Source organism: Punica granatum, chromosome 4 (assembly GCF_007655135.1).
Source record: "Punica granatum isolate Tunisia-2019 chromosome 4, ASM765513v2, whole genome shotgun sequence".
In the NCBI taxonomy this organism is placed as follows: Eukaryota; Viridiplantae; Streptophyta; class Magnoliopsida; order Myrtales; family Lythraceae; genus Punica; species Punica granatum.
Window position 1 is genome coordinate 31,343,124 of NC_045130.1, and position 21,510 is coordinate 31,364,633.

The following is a 21,510-nucleotide window of genomic DNA, read 5'->3' on the forward strand; positions in this document are numbered from 1 at the left end:
CTCATCCATCCCATCCCCCACCCAATCACAAAAAACAAATCGACTTAACCCATGAAAAAGAAAAAGAAAAAAATCTGACGGAGGCACTGCCTCTCTTTAACAGTCTTTGTACTTCTCCACCCCTTCTCTGGGCTTATATATACCGCCATTGTTCCTCCGCAACTTTAACCTCCCCAGTCTCTCACCTACGCGAATAAGGAGGAGGAGGAGAAGAAGAGGAGTTCTGGGTCCAACCCCACAGTCCCAACTCCTCTTCTCCTTCTGCCGTAGCCAATCTCTCATCACAGTCGGATCTCCAATGGCCAAATTTCCATTCTTGATTTCAGCTTTGGTTGTGATGTTCTCTCCGTTATTGTTCATCCGAGGTAATATGAGATGAAATTGCTCTGTTCGGTCGGAATAATTGGCTGGTTTGGTTTGGTTTGAATTTTGTTCTGTTTTATTTTATGTGCAGGGGTGGAACCGACAACCTTTACGGTCGTGAACAAGTGCGATTACACGGTGTGGCCGGGGATACTGGCAAATGCCGGCAAGCCGGCGGTTTCCACCACCAGCTTCGCCCTCCAGAAGGGCGAGTTCCGAGCCATCTCCCCCCGAACAAATGCAGGGAGGCCATCGGAGGCAGAAACGAGAAGGGGAAGGTAATAATAATAGACATAGTGATAAGTGACAATGATGACGGAGAATCAACCAGCACGAAGCTCTACTTCGATCTGTTGATGATGACAGTGGCCAGAGGAAGAGAGAGGACTGAGAAAGAATGCGAGCAAAACTTCCTTGAGGCAGGGTTTAGACGCTACAAGATCAGACCAACATTCGGATTGAGGTCCCTTATTGAGGTTTATCCTTGAAAAGAAAATAATAGGCATCTTGTATTGTGGATTTGCCTCATTGGGAAATGTGAATGTCAGTTCATGTGTAGGTCTGATTTGATTTCAAGCAAGCTTTTTGCAATAATATTGTCATGCTGTTGATCTTTTTTCTTAATCAGGACATCATGTGTTCCAATTGCATCAATGTCTTGGCGTACTTGCAGTTATTAAGTAATAATATCATAATATACTGTATTCTTATGGTGATAACCTTTCAAAGTCGACAGATTATACGGAGACGTTTGGTTTCAGAGTTAAAGTAACTTTGATTTTGATTTTGATTTTAATTGTGGAAAAGGACAAATGAGATAGTATTATAAATTTGACTTGGGAAACGAGTGTTTTTGTTGTGTAGTGGGTAGAATTAAAATCAAAATCATGATTCTAAAATCAGACTATGAAAACAAACATGTTTCATAGTCCAATAATATACGACTGTCGAAACTTCTAACAAGATTCTGCCATTTACCCCAGAAGTTGAAATCGCAGCTCCTCATTCACTGACCTCTCATCTGTCAAAATGTAATAAATTTAACTACAATTGCACTAGAAAAACAACTTTAACAATAAGAATATAATAATTCGCACCTATACTGAAATTATATTATCAACTTTTGTGCGGTTTGTACTGGTATTTACTTGCTCGTGATGAAACTTTTGGAGTTATGAATGGACCCAGAGAAAAAGGAAAGCATGGGGAGCACGTTGCCCCAGGTTAAAAGGATATACGAGTTTACGCATGGTTTTCAGGGTTAAAATTATAAAAAATTTAACTTTAACTTTAACTCAACACACTACACAACAAAAATACACATTTCCTAGGTAAAAAATTTTAACTTTAACTTTAACTCAACACACTACACAACATTTTTTCCTTTTCTACAATCAAAATCAAAGTTACTTTAACTCTGAAACCAAACGCACTATAATAATTTGCACCTATACTGAAATTATATTATCAACTTTTGTGCGGTTTGTACTGTTATTTACTTGAAAGGATACTAATAAGGGAAAGCGTATCTGAATTATATATATATATATATATATATATATATATGTCTTGTGTAAGATGTAAGAGTTTTTTAGTTTAGCTCTATGCGTTGTTGGTTAAAATGGCGGCTAATTGCATCTTCTTCTCGGAGGACTTGCTCGTGATGAAACCGCTTATGGATTCATAATAGAGCTGAGGATAAGAAGTCGACCTGAGGAAACATATAAAGGGCAAGGGAGTTCAGATGAATAGGAGTAGCAGATGAAGAAACGGGATGCCTTAGCACTACACAAGGCTGAATTGTTTTTTTTCTTTACTTATGGTTAAGAGGATTGAGGCATGATCATGCGAAACTATTATCGTGGTTTTTTAACCTTTGAGACGCCGAATGTCACATCGAATTGCAGTTGGACTCAGACTTATAAGTGGATGAGGTACTTATATGTCAAAGGATGTGGAGTGTAAACGAACTAAGGTATGATACTCGTTGTGATGATCATTTTAGTTAATTTCTGAAATATAATATATATTACATCCCCTAATTAGTACTCGAGGTTAGATATATGGACGACTAATTTTGAGATGAAAATCTGTATGAAACAATATCATGCAAGCTCCAAGCTTACTGGCTATTGAGGTATTGTTATGCTTCTATCAAGACAAAAATATCAATCGCAATGGGCCGATTACTTCTTTTGGTAAAATTTGTATTTCGGCTAGTACAATGTTTGGCTGTTTTGTAAAATTTGCTACAGCCTTCAACATTTGACTTTCGTGTCAAATGTGATACATCGTGAGTCAAATAGTAAATAACAAAAATAATTGATTGCGTGAAGTACACATGGAAGAAATGTGGAACCCATGATATTGTTGGAAATAAAAAAATTATAAATAAAGGTAATGATAAAAATAAAATAATTTTAAATTATAAAATAAAAATAAAGTTGAATGTAAAGTTGGTTTTTTATAAAATGAAATAAATATATAAAATAAAGTTATTTTTTGTAAAATGAACAATCAAATAAAATTGTAATGTTGATTCTTTTATAATTACTTGATCTATGGTACACGCGGATTTTACATAACAATTTCTTTGTTTTCTTTTCATCACATACAATGAATTGTATTTTTCTTTCATCAATGTTGACATAAATTTATGGTATAACCCTAACTAATACCCATGTTCGTGGAAATTTAGGAAATTAATATTAAATTGAAATTAATGAAATATAAAAAATTGTAAAATCAAAATAAGAAGAGAGAAGGGATGTGGAGGAGGATGTTATATAAAGAAGATGAATAGGAGAGGAAAGAGAGAGAATAATGTGATAGTTTTTAGATGAAAATGGTGGAATTGGAGAGAGAAATTTATAAAAGTGTCTTTAAGTCTAATGATTTTTTCTTTTTGGTGAAATAAGAGGAATGACAATTTTGGAGACAATGTCAGACCAAAAAAAAAAGGTCCTTTTCCCATTTGTAATTTAGTATAGATAACATAGAAAAATAAAAACCATAGTGAAAATAAAAAAATATTTTAAATTAAGTAAAATTAATATTTTAATATTGCAAAATTAAAATTTTAAAATAAATATTATTTTATAATAAATATATTTTATTCTAAATAATAAATTATAAAGTTTAAAATGAAATAACTAAGTTGAAAAAAAAGGCAGCAAAGGGCTGCGAAGAAGAAATGGGGGGAAGGGAAGAAAACGAGGTGACTCCTCCCAATGCCGGCCATCGCCTCCTCCCCCTTCTTATTCTTCTTCTTTGAAAGACCGATATGATTAAAAAAATATAAAAATTGAAGTTAAGCGTTTCACCATGGAACTTTCTTTTTCTTTTTTTGTTTTACTAACCCAGAGTGTTTGGGTTTTGTCCAATTAATCTCGAGTCTCCGTGTAACCCCCGACGGCACACGGAACGGGTAATCACGTCAAAGGCGCTCTGGTGACTTCAAGGGGTTTCAAATCCGAAATCGAATGGATATTTAAGCTCTTCTTTATCACTAGGTCAAACTCCTTGATGTTACCATGGAACATTCTTTTAGTTTCATATTAGAATTTTCTAATAATTAAATAAAAATGAAGAAAAATTAGTGAAAGCCCCAGTGGAGGAGTCTTAATTCCTTTCCAAATGCATACATTGTCTATAGAATAATGTTAGCGATTCATGTTATTGTTCCTTCGGCCAAAAGAAGTTTATAAGAATTGAAGTTGATAAAATCTTCCCAAAATCTACAATGTCACAAAAAATATTATGAGTTAGTTGTTTGCTTTATATTGCAATTCCTCTTGGGTCGCATCATTTTCATCGATTCAAAATGCTCCAGAATTGCATAAAATATTAAGCGAGAGTAACACATACACGGTATTATGCAACATAGCAATCATAGTCCCTTACATTGTTTTATGAAGCACATGATTCTTTTGTAATTTCATCGACATTCGATTGACACTTATAAAAGACACCTTGATATATTAGTCTAATATATTATTTTATCAAAAGTGAAATATTTCTTTGTCAACGTCCACCCTGATACGAACTTTACCAAGAGTGAATTACCAATCACCTTAATATTTTTTTTGCCAATTAATTAATTATGAAAAAAGATTAAAAAACTAAAAAAGAGAAAATCTTTGAGAGCCGTCAATGTCATCTGTCTCGCTCTCTCTTCATTGCGGTCTTCTTCGCCGGCCTCTCTCTCCCCCTTCCCTTCTCCTTCCGCTGACCTCGCTCGCACCCTCTCTCTCTCTCTTTCTTCCTCTTCCTCTCCACGCATATCTCATTCTCTGTCTTCTTCATCAAGCAACGGAAGACCCGAAAATTGAATCCCCCGCCATTGCCTGCCGTCCGTGCTATTTAGATTCCCCATTAGCTCGCAATGGAGCCCGAAGAATCGAACAGCCATACTTGAGCTCCTAAACGGGGTGAAGAAGCTTTTGTCAGTGCAGACGCTTAAGCAGATCGGAGCAGAGCTGAGAAATGGTGCTGCCGCTGCTGAAGCTCGGGACCCTCGCCCTCAAGACCCTCAGCAAGCCCGTCGCTAGCCGCCTCAAGCAGCAGGCCGCCATCCACCCTCGGTTCCGGGCGTTCATCGTCGGCATCGCCCAGGTAATGATCATCTGCCCGTGATCCGTGTAGCTTTTTCCTCTTTCAGTTCGTTCCAGTATCGGTGTTGATGTCATTTGATGATTTACACCAATCTAGGTTCTCTAAGCCATCAGCAGTTGAAAATGGAATCTTGCTGCGGGTAGCATAATGCTGGTCGATTCTTTAGGGTTATGTTTTCCTCCTGGGATTGTCTGAAATTTGCCGGTTTGATTCTTCGTTTCGGTGGATTGACTCGTGTTACTTTCATTTGTAATCCCCTGATTCCATGCCTTGTAGAGCATGAGGCATAGGGCCGATAATGGATCGAGATCTTTAAGTATTCTTGATTGGTTGCTGTTGTTCATGATTTTTAGGTTTGCAATACTTTGTAAGGTCAACGTCATTAGAGCTTGTTCTGCACTGGTCAACTGCCAAGAGTGTGGTTGTTGCCCCTTGTGCAGCTTAAATGTTTCTTGTTCTGCAATTGTGTCAATTGAAATGGAGATACAGAAGTTCACTGACATGTTTCGTAGCTGATCCTTTATCTCCTCGTTTGACTATAACATTGCTGCAAACACAACCTGTGTATGTTCAAAAGTATTGTGTCAGCTACCAGATACAAAGTACATAATATATCATAGACAACAATATTCGAAGCTGCTGTAAAATTTCACCACAGTCAAAAGCCATGCTGCATTTCTTATGACGTTAGAAGTGAACTTTTCATAGCCTGTGACTTCTAGGCTGGCTTCAGTTTTTCCCTAGCACGTCTTGCGTCTATTAATGTTGAGAATAGTGAAAGGACTTGTGATCCTGATTCCTGAATTATCTGAGAAAACTTGTAAGGATTCTTGGGAGTCTTATGCAGTACAGTATCATAAGTTTTATACTAGTGTTTAATTATTGAATTGTCAACTCATTGGAGATGTATCATCGCAGTCCATCAACTCTGGATGAAGATTTCATGATAAAGTTCATTTTCTGTCTATACTCAGTCCTGATTCACTCATACTGTTGAGGCTCCATTTGATTTAAATAATCAAGATTCTCTTAGGTGCTTTCTTATGACATCCCTGGGAAAAAGTAAAGATTTTTTTATTTAAGGTTTTATGTTTATAAACATCTACAACCTTTTTGTTTGGAAATAGGCAAATCACCGAATGACAACAACGATGCAAAGACGGCTATATGGCCATGCAACTGATGTTGAGATTCGGCCCTTAAATGAAGAGAAAGCTGTACAGGCTGCTGTAGACCTCATTGGGGAGGTCTTTGTCTTCACGGTACGGTTTTCCAATCTACAAGTTTCACCTCTTGTATCAAGTATTAAGCAACTCATTGGCCTTTCTGGCATAGACTTTGTTATGTTTTAGTTCTGGCAGTTGTCATATTTTCTGTTTTAGAAAAGCATGTTTACTGAACTTTACCATAAATTTCACGATTCATCATGTTGTTCCCCCACGGATACCTTTTCCCAATAAATGAACCAATGCGTCATTAGTCAAGTAGCTATAGTAGTTAAGAGTTAACCATGTATTTCTTGTTTGACTTCCTTTGGCCCCATATATTCCTGTGTAGCTGACCCCATTGGCTTATATATACCTAGTTCATGGGCATAGACAGTGTTCATAGACCTACCCTTTAGGTCAGTAGGAAGTCCGCTTCAACCGAATAGATGACATTCTATAAATTTTCCAAAACCAATGTTGACTATATAACTTCTGCAGCCATAAGAGAATAATATAATTTAGAACAAGTTGAACTCTTTTGCCGCATTTCATCCTGAGGATTTAGTGGTCTTCCCAAGAGTATGTGCTTGATAATAAGCGTCATCAGTTCCTGGTTCTTGTATTTGTTGCTCTTTGAGATCCTTCTTTGGAGAATTCCTGATATTTACATGGTCTAAATAGTTTCTATAGACCGAGACAACTTGATCAGGCAATGATTGTGGTTTACCATGTCTAAAAGAATTTCTATTAGATTAGTGGAATTTTCTTTCCCTAGATGACATCTTCAATCCTGTGGCTGTTCCAAGTCAATTGTATCTTCATAAGACAAGTGCATGTTCATCTTGGCGGGTTACTTCTCTTGAATGTAGTTTGATTTCGGCAAATTAAGTAGTATTTTTATCATAATGTTTTATGGGGGACAGGTTGCTGGAGCTCTCTTGATATTCGAGGTGCAAAGAAACGCTCGATCAGAAGCTAAAAAAGAGGAAAAGCGCAGGCAAGAAATGGAGGTACCAACCGTTCATCCGCTCCAGAAAATTGACAGATAACTGTGGCTTTATCTATATATATATATATATTCTCTTGACTTAATTGCTACTTTTGCCTACTCGTATTCCATTCAGGAAATGAGACAAAGAGATGAAGATCTAGCTCGAGAAGTCGAACTTCTTCGGCACAAACTTGAAGAGCTGGAGGAGATTGCCAAGAATCGAGGACTGAGCGGCATTTTCAAGTTCAAACACGCCGACACGGAAAATGCAAAATTAGCAAAACCAGTCTGATTGAGCGCGAAACGCACCAAATCATCAATTGTCATTGGTACAAAAAATTGTTTCTAATTTATTTTAGCCTTCCCCGTCAGAAGGAAAAGTGTCTTGATCTTCTCCGATTCTTTCATTTTTGATTGGATTCGCTGATCATGTTGTGGCACAGTTCAGGAATAACAATTGTACCAGATGGGATCTTTGTTAGAATTATTCTCCTCCCATCTAAGTAATTCGTGTCGGGACTGACTGATGGATCCAATGGAATTGAGTTTCACTGCTTCTGAACTAGCTCTTTCCAACTCGGCTATGTGATCGCATTGAAGTAGTGACGAGAGCCAGGTATGAACCTGTTAATATAGTCTTGAAGCTTTCGCAGCTACAAACACTTATGCTTGGCTTCCGGACAGTCCATCTCAAAGTATACGAGTTCATTCATCCATATTGAAATCTCGAATGAACTCACCTCGAGTAATGTGCCCGAAAGACTAGGAAATATACGGTTTCGGTCAGCTCGAGGTAGAGTGCAATTGTATCCACGTTTATTTGGTTTGCGATACCGTGCAGAAGTTCCTTATGTCTTAAGGAATTCTCTCCATGGATGCAAGTGGTGGGTGATGGGAGAGGTGCCCTTTATTCCTTCCTTGTTCCCATTGCTTTCCCCATTCACCCCTTTTTTCTATCCTCGGAAAGGAGCTTTGCACACGCTTTTTCTTCGAGGGTCACAGATATCGGCTCGGCGACTACACGTTCCGTAACATCCGAACCGGAGAGTCGTGACCTATTGTGAGCATTTATCGGCTCTAAAAATGTTCCAGTCAGTTCGAATATCAGTTGCAGTTAATGTTATGCATGCAGCATAGTATGACACCGATCTCAATAGCTCGCGAGAAAATCATGCTCGTAAAATTTCGTTAATCATAATCACCACAAAACCGTAACGTCAATGAAGCTAGTTCATAGCCCTGGCCCAATTCATGTCGGGTCGAGTCCGAGTGCAACCATTGAACTTTACCCCGAGCTGGTCGGATCGCTAGTGGATGGCCGTTTCGTAAATAATGAAAAGACCGAGGGCAGAAGTGCAAGTAGTTGCCAGGTAAAGATCCTCCTCCCTCCTCGGCGCAGCATCTGTCCGTTAGAGAGAGAGAGAGAGGGAGATGGTAGCTTCTGTACTATTCTTCACTCCTTTTTTTCCCCTCTTCTTTTTCTTTTTTTCTATTCCAAACAAAAAAATACTTCACCGTTTTTTGGCTGCTCATTTACTCTCTTTTTTTCGATTACAATAAAAAAAATCATTTCATAGTATAAGAAAATAAAAATAAAATCTAAATAAAGAGACATAAGCAGTTTCACTAATAAAAATCGAACCTGAGTATCAGGTGAGAATGTTAGTTACTGCATTACACTCCTTTATCACTGCTCATTTACTTCACCTCTTCACAATTTAAATTATTTCCATTTTTCTCCGCAAATAAATAAACGAAAAAAAAATGGAACGTAAATCAATAAACAAAAACAAAAATGGAAAAAAAATCCATATAAATACAGAAGACTTTCTCTCTCTAAGCAGGAAGGGAAGGGAAAGGGCAGCGCTGGTTGAGGCGAGCGCTGAAGGCATCTCTCTCTCTCTCTCTCTTTCTCTGGCTCGCAATACTTCCACTCACCGATCAGTCTGCTCTCGAATATTTCGCTTTTCATCGCTCTCTCTCTCTGTCCTTACATTCCTTTCTTCTCTCTGTGCAGTGTGTTTCAGATTATTATTTTTAGTCGGTAAAGTGATCTCGAGATCAGGGTTTGATCACTTTACACTGCGTCTGAGCTGCGATTATTTAGCCGTCCCCTAGATTTTTGGGACTCCATTGCCGATTCTCTCTCCGCTTGTTGTTTTTCCATAAGGTACTGCCCGTGAATCTCCGAGTTTCGTGCTCTTTTAGTTGGGTTGAGTTCATTTCGTGGTGTGATTCCCATTTCGTGTTCGTTTTCAGCTGTAATTGCTCGAAAGATTCGTGCCCTTTTGATCAGTTTCTGCTGAAGCTGTGTGCTTGCTTTTTTTTTTTTGAAGAACACTGCGTGTTGATTAGATGAGGGACATAATATAATCTTTCTAATGATTTTCTTGATTTCTTACTTCTTGATGTAATTCATGGTTCCGTGTAATTTCGTAATTGAAAACATGCCCTGTGATTGTTGCTTCGGTGGTTTTTCGCCTGATTGAAGGCTTCTTTGCGGCTCCGATGTTCGGATTCGCAGGCTTTGGTTAGGACGGAGTAGAGATTGCTCTGATGGGTAAGGGCACCAAGAGCTACTGCAAGTCAGCGTCCCACAAGCAGTTCAAGGACAGGGCGAAGAATCGGGTGGATGACCTGCAGGGGATGTTCGTGGACCTTCAGTTTGCGAGGAAGGAGAGCCGCACGATTGATGTCGCCGTCCTCGAGGAGCAAGTCCACCAGATGCTTCGTGAGTGGAAGTCTGAGCTCAATGAGCCCTCTCCCGCCTCATCCTTGCAACAAGTTAGCACACTATATGGGCCCGATTCTTATTGAGTGCATGTGTGGTATATGGAGCTTATCTGCCTCATGATTTATATGAAATGTTGTATATGGCAATTCAGTTGGGGTTGTTTGGAAAATCAGCCAAGACAATACTAATTGATTATAAGATTCTTTGCTTCTTCTCAGTAAAGATAATGGGTTTAAATCTAGTCTCTGGATCTGATTATTGGCTGTGAGGTTGAGGGTCGTTTAATTTCTTTGAGTCATGATATGCTTGCCATAATTTATTTGCTAGTTCATGCTGCAGTTCAGAACAAGGCTTAAAATTTGAGTAGCTTCAATTTGTCATTTGAGTACACCTAACTCTTCATCAGTAAAATGTTTGAGTACTCTTTTCTTTATATGGTGATTGTAGGGCGGTAGTCTCGCCTCATTCTCGTCGGATATCTGTAGACTGCTCCAACTTTGTGAGGAAGAGGATGATGCTACCAGTGCATTAGCTGCTCCTAAGCCGGAGCCAAATGACCAGACTTTGCGCGTTGGAGATAATGCTGCCCTCCAAGAGGTTGTCCATCTACTTATTCTTATTTTCTGCTGCAGATATTATTTTTTCTTTGCATTGATTTTTGTTGTTTTTTGTGTGAGCATCTAGAAGATATTTTAAGCTCTTTCCCTGGTCAACATTTCAACTTTTGGCGGATAATTGCACAATTTTGGTGCATGTGGAAAGTTATACGTAAGATAACTCCTATTATGTTGAATTTCGAAGGACTTGTCAAATTGTCCAACTTGCAGCAATTTCCATTGGTTTTTCTTGATACTGCTTTGTGGGAGAGCTTGAGTACTAAATAGTCGAGCTTGCAACTTACCACATGCTGTGCCCACACTTCTACGAGGATGGATTATGCTGACTTCTCTTGGCTTGAAAACTTCCTGCACGTGGAATGTTTGTAGGGTGCAGTGGTGTCTAAAATTTTTGCCTCGTTCATTTACATTAACTAGAGAAATAGTTGTACACTAAAACTTAGTCGCTCACTCTATTTGTTTGTGGATACTTCTCTCCTGAATTCCTGTATCATCAAGGCACTTATGCACTGTAAGAAGTTTTCATATTTTGGTCTTTCATCTGAAGAATACTGTCGACATGGGCTAATGATTTGGACGTTGTCATCATTCTTCCTCAGGTATTGAACATGAGCCACAGGCCTCAGGAGCGTGGCTTTACAATGATTGACCAGGGCAAAGGTTCACTCTCTGGAATCCGTTCTGAAGCCGTGAATAATATAGAAGGGGTTGGCCCCCTGGAGCAGCTACAGTATGAACTAAACCAAGGGTTGGACCAGAACTATTATGCTGCTTTCAATGCAGGGTACTGTGGAGAAGACTCGATGCCTCACATCTCAAGCTACCTACCAAGTATCTGTCCTCCCCCTTCTGCATTTTTGGGCCCAAAATGTGCTCTTTGGGACTGCCCAAGGCCTGCTCAAGGTTTAGAGTGGTGTCAAGACTACTGCAGCAGCTTCCATGCTGCTCTAGCATTGAATGAGGGCCCCCCTGGGATGGGCCCAGTCCTGCGACCTGGTGGTATCGGGCTGAAGGATGGGCTTCTTTTTGCTGCACTTAGTGCGAAGGCGCAAGGAAAAGATGTCGGCATCCCAGAATGTGAAGGAGCTGCAACTGCAAAGTCCCCATGGAATGCTCCTGGTGAGATTGATACTGCATTTCCAAATGTTTGTGTGAGGGGCAGATTTTGTTATTCCCCTTTTAATAGCTCAAATATTCTCTTTGTGTGCTTTATTTGCACTGTTTCTTGTGTATGGTTGCAGAGCTTTTTGATCTTTCGGTTCTTGAGGGGGAAACCATTAGAGAGTGGCTATTCTTTGACAAACCTCGGAGAGCATTTGAAAGTGGAAACAGAAAGCAGAGATCTTTGCCAGATTACAGCGGCCGTGGCTGGCATGAATCGAGGAAGCAAGTCATGAATGAATTTGGGGGGTTGAAAAGATCCTATTACATGGACCCACAGCCACTTAATCATTTCGAGTGGCATCTCTACGAGTATGAGATCAATAAATGTGATGCTTGTGCCCTGTACAGACTGGAATTGAAGCTTGTTGATGGGAAAAAGAGCTCAAAGGGTAAATTATCAAGCGATTCTGTTGCTGATCTGCAGAAGCAGATGGGAAGACTCTCAGCTGAGTTTCCCGGCGACAACAAGCGCGTTGTCAAGGGGAGGACCAAGCTTAACAGCTCAAAGGACTCTGTCGGGTATGTCTATTCCGGTCAGAATCAAAGTGCAGCTGCAAACGAAGCAATCAACTATGGGTTAGTTGCTCCATACGATTATCTCGTTGAGAATAAATGTGAATATTACCTGACGTAGAAGGATATGGAGGGAGAGGTTGCATTTTCTCATTCTACTCTGCACCAGCCAAAGCATTTTTCTTTTTCTCAAATCCATGGGTTCTAGTGGTGGCTTAATGCCTTTGCTGCTTTTGTTGAAGTCTTAAGAAGCCCTATCATCTCTTAAGAAGGTCAAGTGGTCCTCAATTTTTTGGATGGCCGTAAGAATTATTGTACAGTTTGGTTTTCAACTGGTCATAGAGGTGGAGTACCTTTCTAACCCTTCGGAAGATTCACTTGGTCCGCACCTATATCTAGCTGATCAAGTTGCTGCGGAGAGTAGAGAACAACCGGTTACCATCGGTAAGTAGATGGGTTGATGCCCTCTTCTGATATACATATACATTATATAAAATATAAATATTTGCTGACATATTTGGGTTCTCTCAAAAACAATGGTGTACTGGAATTATCATCCTCTCTCGGGAAGATTTACGGGATTTTATCCCAATATTACATTGGAATCTTATACTATTGAATGCCGATAAATATGTATCTGGAATGTCCAGTTTGCGAATTCTAAGATGCATGTGATTGCTGTCCCTTGTGAACTGTTCTTGTCAAATTCTTTCGGTTGCCAATTGTGGGGTGGACAGCTTCTGCCTTTCCAGATTTGCGTCTTTTTTTTCTTCTTGGGATTAAGGGGCCTTGCCAAGGGCTATGCATTCCTTGCTGTTCCTCCCTGGAATCTTCCATGGTGGGGCTTGATGGGCTAACGAGCTACTATCCTCGAGGCACCTTGTTGAATCTGCACGGGCAACTCGAGAAGTGGGTCTCGAGAGACCATTCATTTGTATGTGCTCTGCATGAATAGATAGAGCATAAGGAAAGGGGGAAGATCAATCGACCTTCAGATCTCGGCTCTGCAAATGGGCTGAGTATAAATAATATGCATTGGTAACCGAACAAAATGATTTTAAGGTGCCGCTTGTTTGCGAAATATAAATCCTACTTCATCCCATTCCTTTGTATTTTTCACTCAATCCAATAATATAATTATTACTTTTTTTTTTATCTTTTTCACATTTAATAATAAATTTTTACTCAATACTTATGTTTAATTATTATTATTATAATTAATTTTTTAATAATAAATTCTCTCATTTTATCCTCTTTCCATTCCATTGTTTTCTCAATTTAATATAGTTATTATTTTTTTATCTCTTTATTCATATAATAATAATAAATCTCATATTTTTTTCTAATAACTTTCTTATATGATTTTTTAATTGGTAAATTGCACTTGTGGTCTGAAAAGTTTTACAAATATTTCAATATGATACAAAAAGGTTTTTTTGTTACTTGATAGTATAAAATATTTCATAATTGTTTCAGTATAGTACAAATCGTCATCTCACCATTGACGCCGTCGAGCTGTCCTTTATAAGATTTGTAAATTTTGTATTATCATGTAACTTACGTAAAACATTTTGTACTATCAAGTTAGAACTTCAAAATATTTTGTACCATCATGTAACGTCTCATAAAAATCGATTTTGCACCATCAATATCAGTTTGACAGCGTCAATGGCGGGATGACGGTTCGTATTATATTGAAATAACTTTGAAATATTTTGTACTATCAAGTAATAAAAAAAAGATTTTGTATCATATTAAAATATTTATAAAACTTTTTAAATTATCAATGTAATTTATCTTTTTTTAATAATATGAGGGGAGTAGAATTCTAACTCTGAAATTAAACAAATCATATTTTTGCTGAATTTTATTAATTTTTTTTGGCTGGAAAATGACTCTTGGATAGCTTAGTAAAGTTACTGAGGAAGTGGATGAGAGGGAGTTGGAACATACCGGAGTTAAATGAGTGTGTCCAATTAGAGTATGTGAGATGAATCATAAATTGGAGTTAAGGCTCTGAATAAGGATATAATTAATCAATTTATAAGATCACTATTGAAGATAAAATGTGGGATTTGACTCAAGAAAGTTTTAAAAAGAAACAAAAAATGACATATTTCACTTAAATTTTTATTGTATTGAAAGTTCACGTGCCTAACATATAATAAAACATAAATTTTAATAATTAATAAAAATATGGGAGTAGTTTTATAGTGGTTATCATATGAGAGTGTGAGTAACAGTGCTACACTCTCTTTTTAAATTAAATTTATTCACTCAAATTTTCCCATTTCTCATATTTTCTTCTTCCTCCCATTATACAACTAAATTGTAACTAAAGTTTTACGCACTTATTTTCAGTAAATTGTTAAACGCAACCCTACCTTTCCAACAAGAAAACCATTCTACAGTGTGTATCATGTATTCGGAAGTTTAATATGTCCCGAGTAATCTAGTTCAAGCCAAGTCGGTATAGTAAGAGAAAAAACTTTTTCAATCATCGATTTTCTTCATTAAAAAGGCTTGAACTCAATTTTTTTTTAATGATCGGGGTGATCATACTTCGCCTGGCTAGTCCCTTGTATCTCGTACAACTTCTGCCACACTCAAAACGGGTAAACTGGGTGGTTAAGCCTGGTAGGTGGCCTTAAGGGAAATCGAATTCGAAATCAAAAAATGGATATTGAACTCCCCTTGAGCTTCGTGAACTCGAAATTTTGTTTAAAGAAAATACATCCGTACCGCTTAAATAGAGTATTTTATTTCGATCTCCATTAGACCCTTTGAAAAAGAAATCAATCATTTTTCATTTTTCATTTTTTTCTTATTATTAATTCTTAATATTATTAATAATTGTCAAATCATCTCCCGAGCAAATACCCGCACCCAAAGCCCAAGTAGGGTTCGTTCTTCTTCCCTGTTGAATCAATCCGACCCTGACCCAGAGAAAGAATCTGCGTAGAGGGTAAGAGGGAATCGAATCGAATCGTCTTCCCCATTTCTCCTCTTTTGTCGCCCCAAATTCATTCATATTCGATTCCACTCAAAAGGGTCACCGCACCATTTCAATCAGCTATCTCTTTACCATATATACCTGAAAAGATCTTTCAATCTTTCTCTGTATCATCAGATCTGCGTTGAATTTCTTCAGAATTCTCCGGCGATGGGGAGAGGGAAGTTCAAGGGCAAGCCCACCGGCCGCCGCCAGTTCTCCAACCCCGAAGAGATAAGTATGCACCGTTCCCTCCCTCACCCCCACCCGATTAAACGGAAGAATTGGATGATACTGAATTCAATCGTCAGAATACTAAACATACCCAAGTGGAATTGGGTCGTTTCCTTTTTCCTCAGTGATGAAACTGTTGAGTTCGGGCAGGGGGTTACGGTGGATCTATTTGGTTTTGAGATCTTGGTAGAGTAATTTAAGAGCTATCTTTGCTGGAAAAGGGAGAGATTGGTGTTCTATTGCTGCTGTGCTTTGCTCAATATTATTTGTCGGGGAGAGTATGTGAATGAGTTGGAAAGTGAATTAAGTAAAGAATCACAAATTCGAGTCGTTTGCGTCGATTGTGAAAGAGAGTTGCGTTCGTTGCAAATGCCATGTTGGGGTTTCCTCGAATCTTTGGAACTATCTGAGGAGAATTTGAGTTGTTTATCTACTTACGGGAGGATTGAAGTATAACAAATGTATATGCAACAGTCGGATCATAAGTTGTATGCCAGATATTGGTACTTGTTTTCTGATAAGCATATGGAGGTAGATGCTTACGAGGAGAGGGAGAACGCTAATTTTAAGTTAGAGGAATAAGCAGTAATTAATGAGTGTCGAAAAGCCTAACCTGTGAAATGTTGGATATGCTAATTTCTTTTATATCTTTGTTATTGTTACTCGGTGTGTGATAGTCGGGAATAGTTTTGCCGCCATTAAAAATTATCTGACTTTGCATGTATGGGTTAAATGACTACAGTTGCTGGTACATCCACTCGCCCTCGCTCCTTCAAGAAGGTGTCACTCTACTTTCTCTTTCTCTCTCTCTCTTCCCTTTCAACTTTATCGAATTGAATGTTGAGCAACTGCTGTCTATTGCATTTTTTCTCTACTAAGCAATTGGTATATTATATATTATGCAGGAAGAGGCTGAGGTTAAAGAAGAGGAAGAAGAATCAGAGGAAGAATCTGAAGAAGAATCTGGGGAAGAAAGCGAAGTACGTGATGTTTTCCCTCTTTAACTACCTTTTGGTCGCTACATGGGGTGCTAATTTTCTTGTCATCTGACTATGTTAGCAGAAGCGGAAGGGAACCCAAAGCGTTATTGAGGTTGAAAACCCAAACTCAGTGAAGCCAACGAATGTGAAAGCTAAGAATGCTGATGTGAGTTTCATTGAATGTTTATGCACTGCTTCTGTTTCTGTTAGTTATAGAATGGAGTACTTAGAAATGCTTTCTGTGTACTCTGCAGACTGGGAAAACAACCGAACTCTCGAGGCGAGAAAGGTTTCTTGTTCTCCTGACCATTTCTTTGCTTGTACTAAACATAAAATATCCTGTCATCTTGTCTATGAATTTTTTTTTTTTGGGGAGGGGGGGGGAGGGGAGAGGGTGGGTGTTGGTTAGATAAATAATTTCAGATGATAATGAAGAAGGAGATACATGAAAGTTTAATTTCAGTTGTTCAGTCATCATTCGGTTTATTTTGTCGTGCAGGGAAGAGATAGAGAAGCAGAGAGCCCATGAAAGGTACATGAGGCTGCAGGAACAAGGGAAAACAGAGCAAGCCAGGAAAGATTTAGGTACTAGTGCTACCATTGAATCCTCCATTTTCCCCTATCAAAGAGGCAAATCATCCCCCTTTTTTTCCCCTCCCTTTTTCGACTGAATTTGTAATAAAAGGGCTTTTCCTACATTCAAATTTTTGCCTCTTGTGGTGCACATATTTCTTGAATTTATCTTCCCCGTGGGTTGTTTCTTTTGCGCCTTTTGGTGTAACATTTATTTGATAATGTTTGGTGCAGAGCGTTTAGCCCTTATTCGTCAACAGAGAGCAGAAGCTGCCAAAAAGCGAGAAGAGGAGAAAGCGGGTAATCTATTAGATATATGTTGGGACTGCAAAAATTTGTGTCTTTGAACTTCAAATTTCCAAACTAATTAAAAACCATATTTGTGTTTTCCAGCCAAAGAACAGAAGAAGGCCGAAGCTCGGAAATGATCGTCTCTCCGAGGTTTCGCGCAGAGGAGATTATCGTCCTCTCATGTATGAGAACCAAAATCTATACAGTGCTTGCAGAAAGCTCTTGCAGAAAGCTCTTGCTGGTTGATAGTCAAGACTGATTTTTCAGCGTTAGCAACTGTCCACACATTTATGTTTTTACCTTGACGAACCAGAAGCATTTCCGACTACAATTACAATTTCAATGTTATACCATTGGAAATGATATTCTAGCATTTCCTGGATGATAATCAACTACTTTGATATAGTAGCTTTCCTGTACCCCCGTCTTGTCTTTTTTTTTTTGTGTGTATACATTCTGGTATTCGAAAGTTTAATTGGATCCCGATTAATCCAGTTAAAGCATGGTCGGCCTTGTTAAGGGATAAAGCTATAAAACGTGAATTTTCATCATTTGTAAGACTCGATTTCGAGATTTTACTTAAGAGAAACATGTGTCAAACAACTTTAATCAACCCGCGTTAGTTCCCGGCCTTCTCTTTGCCTTCTGCAATAAGGGGATTAAAAAAAAAATCTCTGGTTTGGAATAGGTTAAAAATAGTGGGTGAGAATTTTGTGCTGTTGTTTGAAGAGTTTTTAAATCGACCGGCAAAAAGTAATGAAAAGGTGCTAACCGTCCCTAGAATTCTAATCGATCGATATATTCTTGCTTCGAACCCAATTGTGATGACATGAAATGGAAATAATCTAGGAAACATATATTGTTCAGAAATGGAATTAATCTAATCTATCAGACTATATATTTCGCCAATGTGAATTGATTTATATGGCCCAACCGTCTTTTCTTTAGATAAAAAGATTAAATTTTGTGAATAAAGAAAAGTATACTATCAGGAGAATTGGTGGGTGATTTAGCTTGAACTTAGATTAGTTAGATTTGATAATCCATCCACGGCATTTAATAAAACCCATGTGTAGCACGGCCATCATCCTAATTTCGTATACCAAAGTTCATATCGTTAGGAAATGGCGGGATGTGGTCTACCGTCACGTAACTTTGTCATGTCATATGTTAAGCTAAATAAAGATTACTTTTAAAAAAAATTTGAAGGGTTCGACCTAATAGTTAATGTGCACTCAAGTTTGCACCGAAATCCAGGTTCGAATCCCATTTGGGCCACCGGAGCGCCTTTGGCATAATTATCTGCCCTGTGCGCCGCCGGGAGTTCACGGAGCCGTGAGGATTAGTCGGGCGAAATCCGGACACCCCGGGTTAGAAAAAAAAAATAGTTTAAGAGAGAGAGAGAGAGAGAGAGAGAAATCGAATTTTTGGCGTGGGAAATCTTTGATGATGATCTTCCTTCCTTCTCCCTCCTTCCATGGGCCATCACCACCAAGAATAGTCACAGATGAATCGTAACCTCCCGCCCTCCTCTCTGCAATTTCAGTGGTGGCGAGTCATTTCTATGTTATAATTCCTCATTAACCAAACATCCCCTCAGATTCTTCCCGTCCGTTCTCTACCCCGACATTAACCTGAATCCATCCGAAAACTAGAAAATTTCAAGAAAAGATAAGATTGACATCTCCCAGTTCTTGCGTTTCACCCAGAAGGCCCCGGCTGCATTGGATTGGGCGAGGAGCTGAATCGATTCCCAGATGGGCACTTACAGGGCGGACGATGATTACGATTACCTGTTCAAGGTTGTGTTGATCGGAGACTCCGGCGTCGGGAAATCGAACCTGCTGTCGAGGTTCTCCCGGAATGAGTTCAGCCTCGAGTCCAAGTCCACGATTGGGGTCGAGTTCGCGACTCGGTGCATAAGGGTCGACGATAAGACCGTCAAGGCCCAGATTTGGGACACCGCTGGCCAAGAAAGGTGATCATCAATCTTCCCATTTTTCTTTTCTGGTAATGTTTCACGAGAATCGTTAAGAAGCGCAGTTGGGTTTGCCCCGAAACGCTTGATGGACGCTTTTGGTAATTTCGATCTGTTCGGGGAAGAGTTGTTTTCACCAAAGAAAGTGATTTGTCTTGCTGGTATTTTTATTTTTCCGATTATCGAAAAGCGGCATATCTTGATCTGTTTTCGGCATTTGGTTAGCGAAATTGGGCAGTGAACCAATGAATCATCTTACTCTGAGTGTTTCTATGCCAATGCGCTGTATGTCATATGCCCTGTTTGGCATTGATCTTGGCCCCTGGGGTGTATCTTGAGCATTGCCACTGCTTGAGGATTTTTTTTATCTTTTTTTGTAGGAAGGCGGTTTGCTGATTGTTTCGGTAATGGATGAATAATTAGAAAGAAATGATGCAAAGTTAAGGTTCAAGTCTGTAAAAATTCTGTCTAGATTTTATTGCCTTGAAATTGGCTTGAAAATTTCATAGATATTTGGAAGAATTTGGGCGGCCACGTTTGATGGGAGACTTGGGCTATAGGAATTACGAAGAGGCAAAAATCGTCGTTCTTCTATTGGAACGATGGTTAATCTTTGTCTGGTGTCCCTGGTTTTGTTTTGGTGGATGCAATGAACTCTTTTCCATGCTAATACCTTCTTTGTGCTAACTCCCGTTTCCACCCAACGTTGAATGCATAACTGATTAGACTGCAGTCATTGAATTGTTCATCCATGTGATGTGTGTTAAGGCATTGGATACCTTTCTCTTCAACCCCCGATCCTCGGTGACATTGTTTGGCCGATGCATTGAAGCTTGAAAAATTGGCGATGATTGTTTATTTCCCTCTTTTACAGCTCAGTTGTAAGTTATACGAGGTAGAATAAGGATTCATCCTGTTTTATCTTGGTATATTAGTTTTTCCTTCAGAAAATTCTCCACTAAGGATCCATGATTCTCTTCACGGATTGGTTTGATGACACTTGATAGCTTGTCACCAATGAAGCATGGTGTTGTATCATTATTTCAGTTGAATCTTGTTCTTGAATCTTGGTCTTGAACTTTGTATCATGCAGCTTTAACGGTCATAATACATTCGCTGCTTCTATGAAACTGATCATGATTCCTTCGAGATGTAGCTTTTTGTAGGGCGCTATATTCATTTTGTTTCTCCTGTTGTACATATATTCATTATATCAGTTGAATCTTGTTCTTGAACGTTGTATCATGCAGCTTTAACAGTCGTAATACATTCGCTTCTTCCATGAAATCGATCGCGATTCCTTCGAGATGTAGGTTTTTGTGGGGCCTCATGTTCATTTTGTTTCTTCTGTATACACATTGATTATTTCAATTGAATTTTGGTCTTGAACTTCGTATCATGCAGTTTTAGCGGTCATAATACATTCGCTTCTTCCATGAAATTAATCATGATTCCTTCGAGATGCAGCTTCTTGTGGGGGTCCTCATATTCATTTTGTTTCTTCTATTCTACTCATATTCATTTTGTTTCTTCTGTTATACAGATACAGAGCAATCACGAGTGCGTACTACAGAGGAGCAGTTGGGGCCCTGCTAGTCTATGACATAACCCGCCACGTCACATTTGAGAATGTGGAGAGGTGGCTCAAAGAGCTGCGGGACCACACCGAGTCCAACATCGTGATTATGCTCGTCGGGAACAAGGCCGACCTCCGCCATCTCCGTGCTGTGTCCACCGACGATGCCAGCTCCTTCGCTGAGCGTGAGAACACTTTCTTCATGGAGACCTCTGCCCTCGAGTCGCTCAACGTTGAGAATGCCTTCACGGAGGTCTTGACTCAGATCTACCGCATTGTCAGCAGGAAGGCCCTCGACATAGGGGATGACCCCACCGTGCTTCCCAAGGGACAGATGATCAACGTGGGGTCTAGGGACGACGTCTCGGCCGTCAAGAAAGTCGGGTGCTGCTCCTCATAAGAAGGGTGTGGAGGGACGGGCTCGGAAATGGTCATCTGGCGTGATAAAATTCTACATATATATACAGCAGATTAGGTCATAAAGAAATTAAGCTGGAAAGAGAAATGTAGGAGGAGCTATACCTTTGCCTTTCCATTTTACTGTATTGTTTCATTTGTTTTTCACTCATTTAGTGTATGTTTGTACTTTGAGCTTTTGTCGTTGTGGATTAAAACCAAGTAGTCTTCTGTTGTATATGAGACCACACTAAATAATACAGTTATATTTGAAGTATTTACCTTC

The 21,510-nt window shown here is 39.0% G+C and overlaps 5 protein-coding genes across 7 annotated transcripts; all 5 read left to right on the plus strand.

Moving 5' to 3' along the window:
* LOC116205484 (thaumatin-like protein 1) lies at positions 1 to 987 on the plus strand. Its single transcript, XM_031538109.1, has 2 exons — positions 1 to 365; positions 455 to 987. Exons 1-2 carry the CDS (start codon positions 299 to 301, stop codon positions 643 to 645), a joined length of 258 nt encoding a protein of 85 aa, XP_031393969.1. The 5' UTR covers positions 1 to 298; the 3' UTR covers positions 646 to 987.
* Positions 988 to 4,541: 3,554 nt separating this feature from the next.
* LOC116205175 (OPA3-like protein) lies at positions 4,542 to 7,738 on the plus strand. Its single transcript, XM_031537679.1, has 4 exons — positions 4,542 to 4,977; positions 6,105 to 6,239; positions 7,109 to 7,195; positions 7,310 to 7,738. Exons 1-4 carry the CDS (start codon positions 4,849 to 4,851, stop codon positions 7,466 to 7,468), a joined length of 510 nt encoding a protein of 169 aa, XP_031393539.1. The 5' UTR covers positions 4,542 to 4,848; the 3' UTR covers positions 7,469 to 7,738.
* A 1,360-nt stretch (positions 7,739 to 9,098) lies between these two features.
* On the plus strand, positions 9,099 to 12,896 carry LOC116205173 (transcription factor VOZ1). Of its 2 annotated transcripts, none has more exons than XM_031537677.1 (5): positions 9,099 to 9,346; positions 9,668 to 9,960; positions 10,358 to 10,507; positions 11,127 to 11,646; positions 11,769 to 12,896. In XM_031537677.1, exons 2-5 carry the CDS (start codon positions 9,733 to 9,735, stop codon positions 12,323 to 12,325), a joined length of 1,455 nt encoding a protein of 484 aa, XP_031393537.1. In that variant the 5' UTR covers positions 9,099 to 9,346; positions 9,668 to 9,732; the 3' UTR covers positions 12,326 to 12,896. The 2 variants fall into 2 exon arrangements, with proteins under 2 accessions (XP_031393537.1, XP_031393536.1); XM_031537676.1 differs by having other exon boundaries at positions 9,100 to 9,346; positions 9,701 to 9,960.
* A 2,113-nt stretch (positions 12,897 to 15,009) lies between these two features.
* On the plus strand, positions 15,010 to 17,710 carry LOC116205176 (28 kDa heat- and acid-stable phosphoprotein). 2 transcript variants are annotated; one of them, XM_031537680.1, is made up of 9 exons: positions 15,010 to 15,169; positions 15,335 to 15,434; positions 16,173 to 16,210; positions 16,336 to 16,410; positions 16,493 to 16,576; positions 16,665 to 16,699; positions 16,910 to 16,995; positions 17,218 to 17,283; positions 17,377 to 17,710. In XM_031537680.1, the coding sequence occupies exons 2-9, from the start codon at positions 15,368 to 15,370 to the stop codon at positions 17,409 to 17,411; spliced, it is 486 nt and encodes a 161-aa protein (XP_031393540.1). In that variant the 5' UTR covers positions 15,010 to 15,169; positions 15,335 to 15,367; the 3' UTR covers positions 17,412 to 17,710. The 2 variants fall into 2 exon arrangements, with proteins under 2 accessions (XP_031393540.1, XP_031393541.1); XM_031537681.1 differs by having other exon boundaries at positions 15,054 to 15,169; positions 15,356 to 15,434.
* A 960-nt stretch (positions 17,711 to 18,670) lies between these two features.
* On the plus strand, positions 18,671 to 21,510 carry LOC116205174 (ras-related protein RABA1f-like). The gene is made up of 2 exons (XM_031537678.1): positions 18,671 to 19,252; positions 20,796 to 21,510. The coding sequence occupies exons 1-2, from the start codon at positions 19,032 to 19,034 to the stop codon at positions 21,226 to 21,228; spliced, it is 654 nt and encodes a 217-aa protein (XP_031393538.1). The 5' UTR covers positions 18,671 to 19,031; the 3' UTR covers positions 21,229 to 21,510.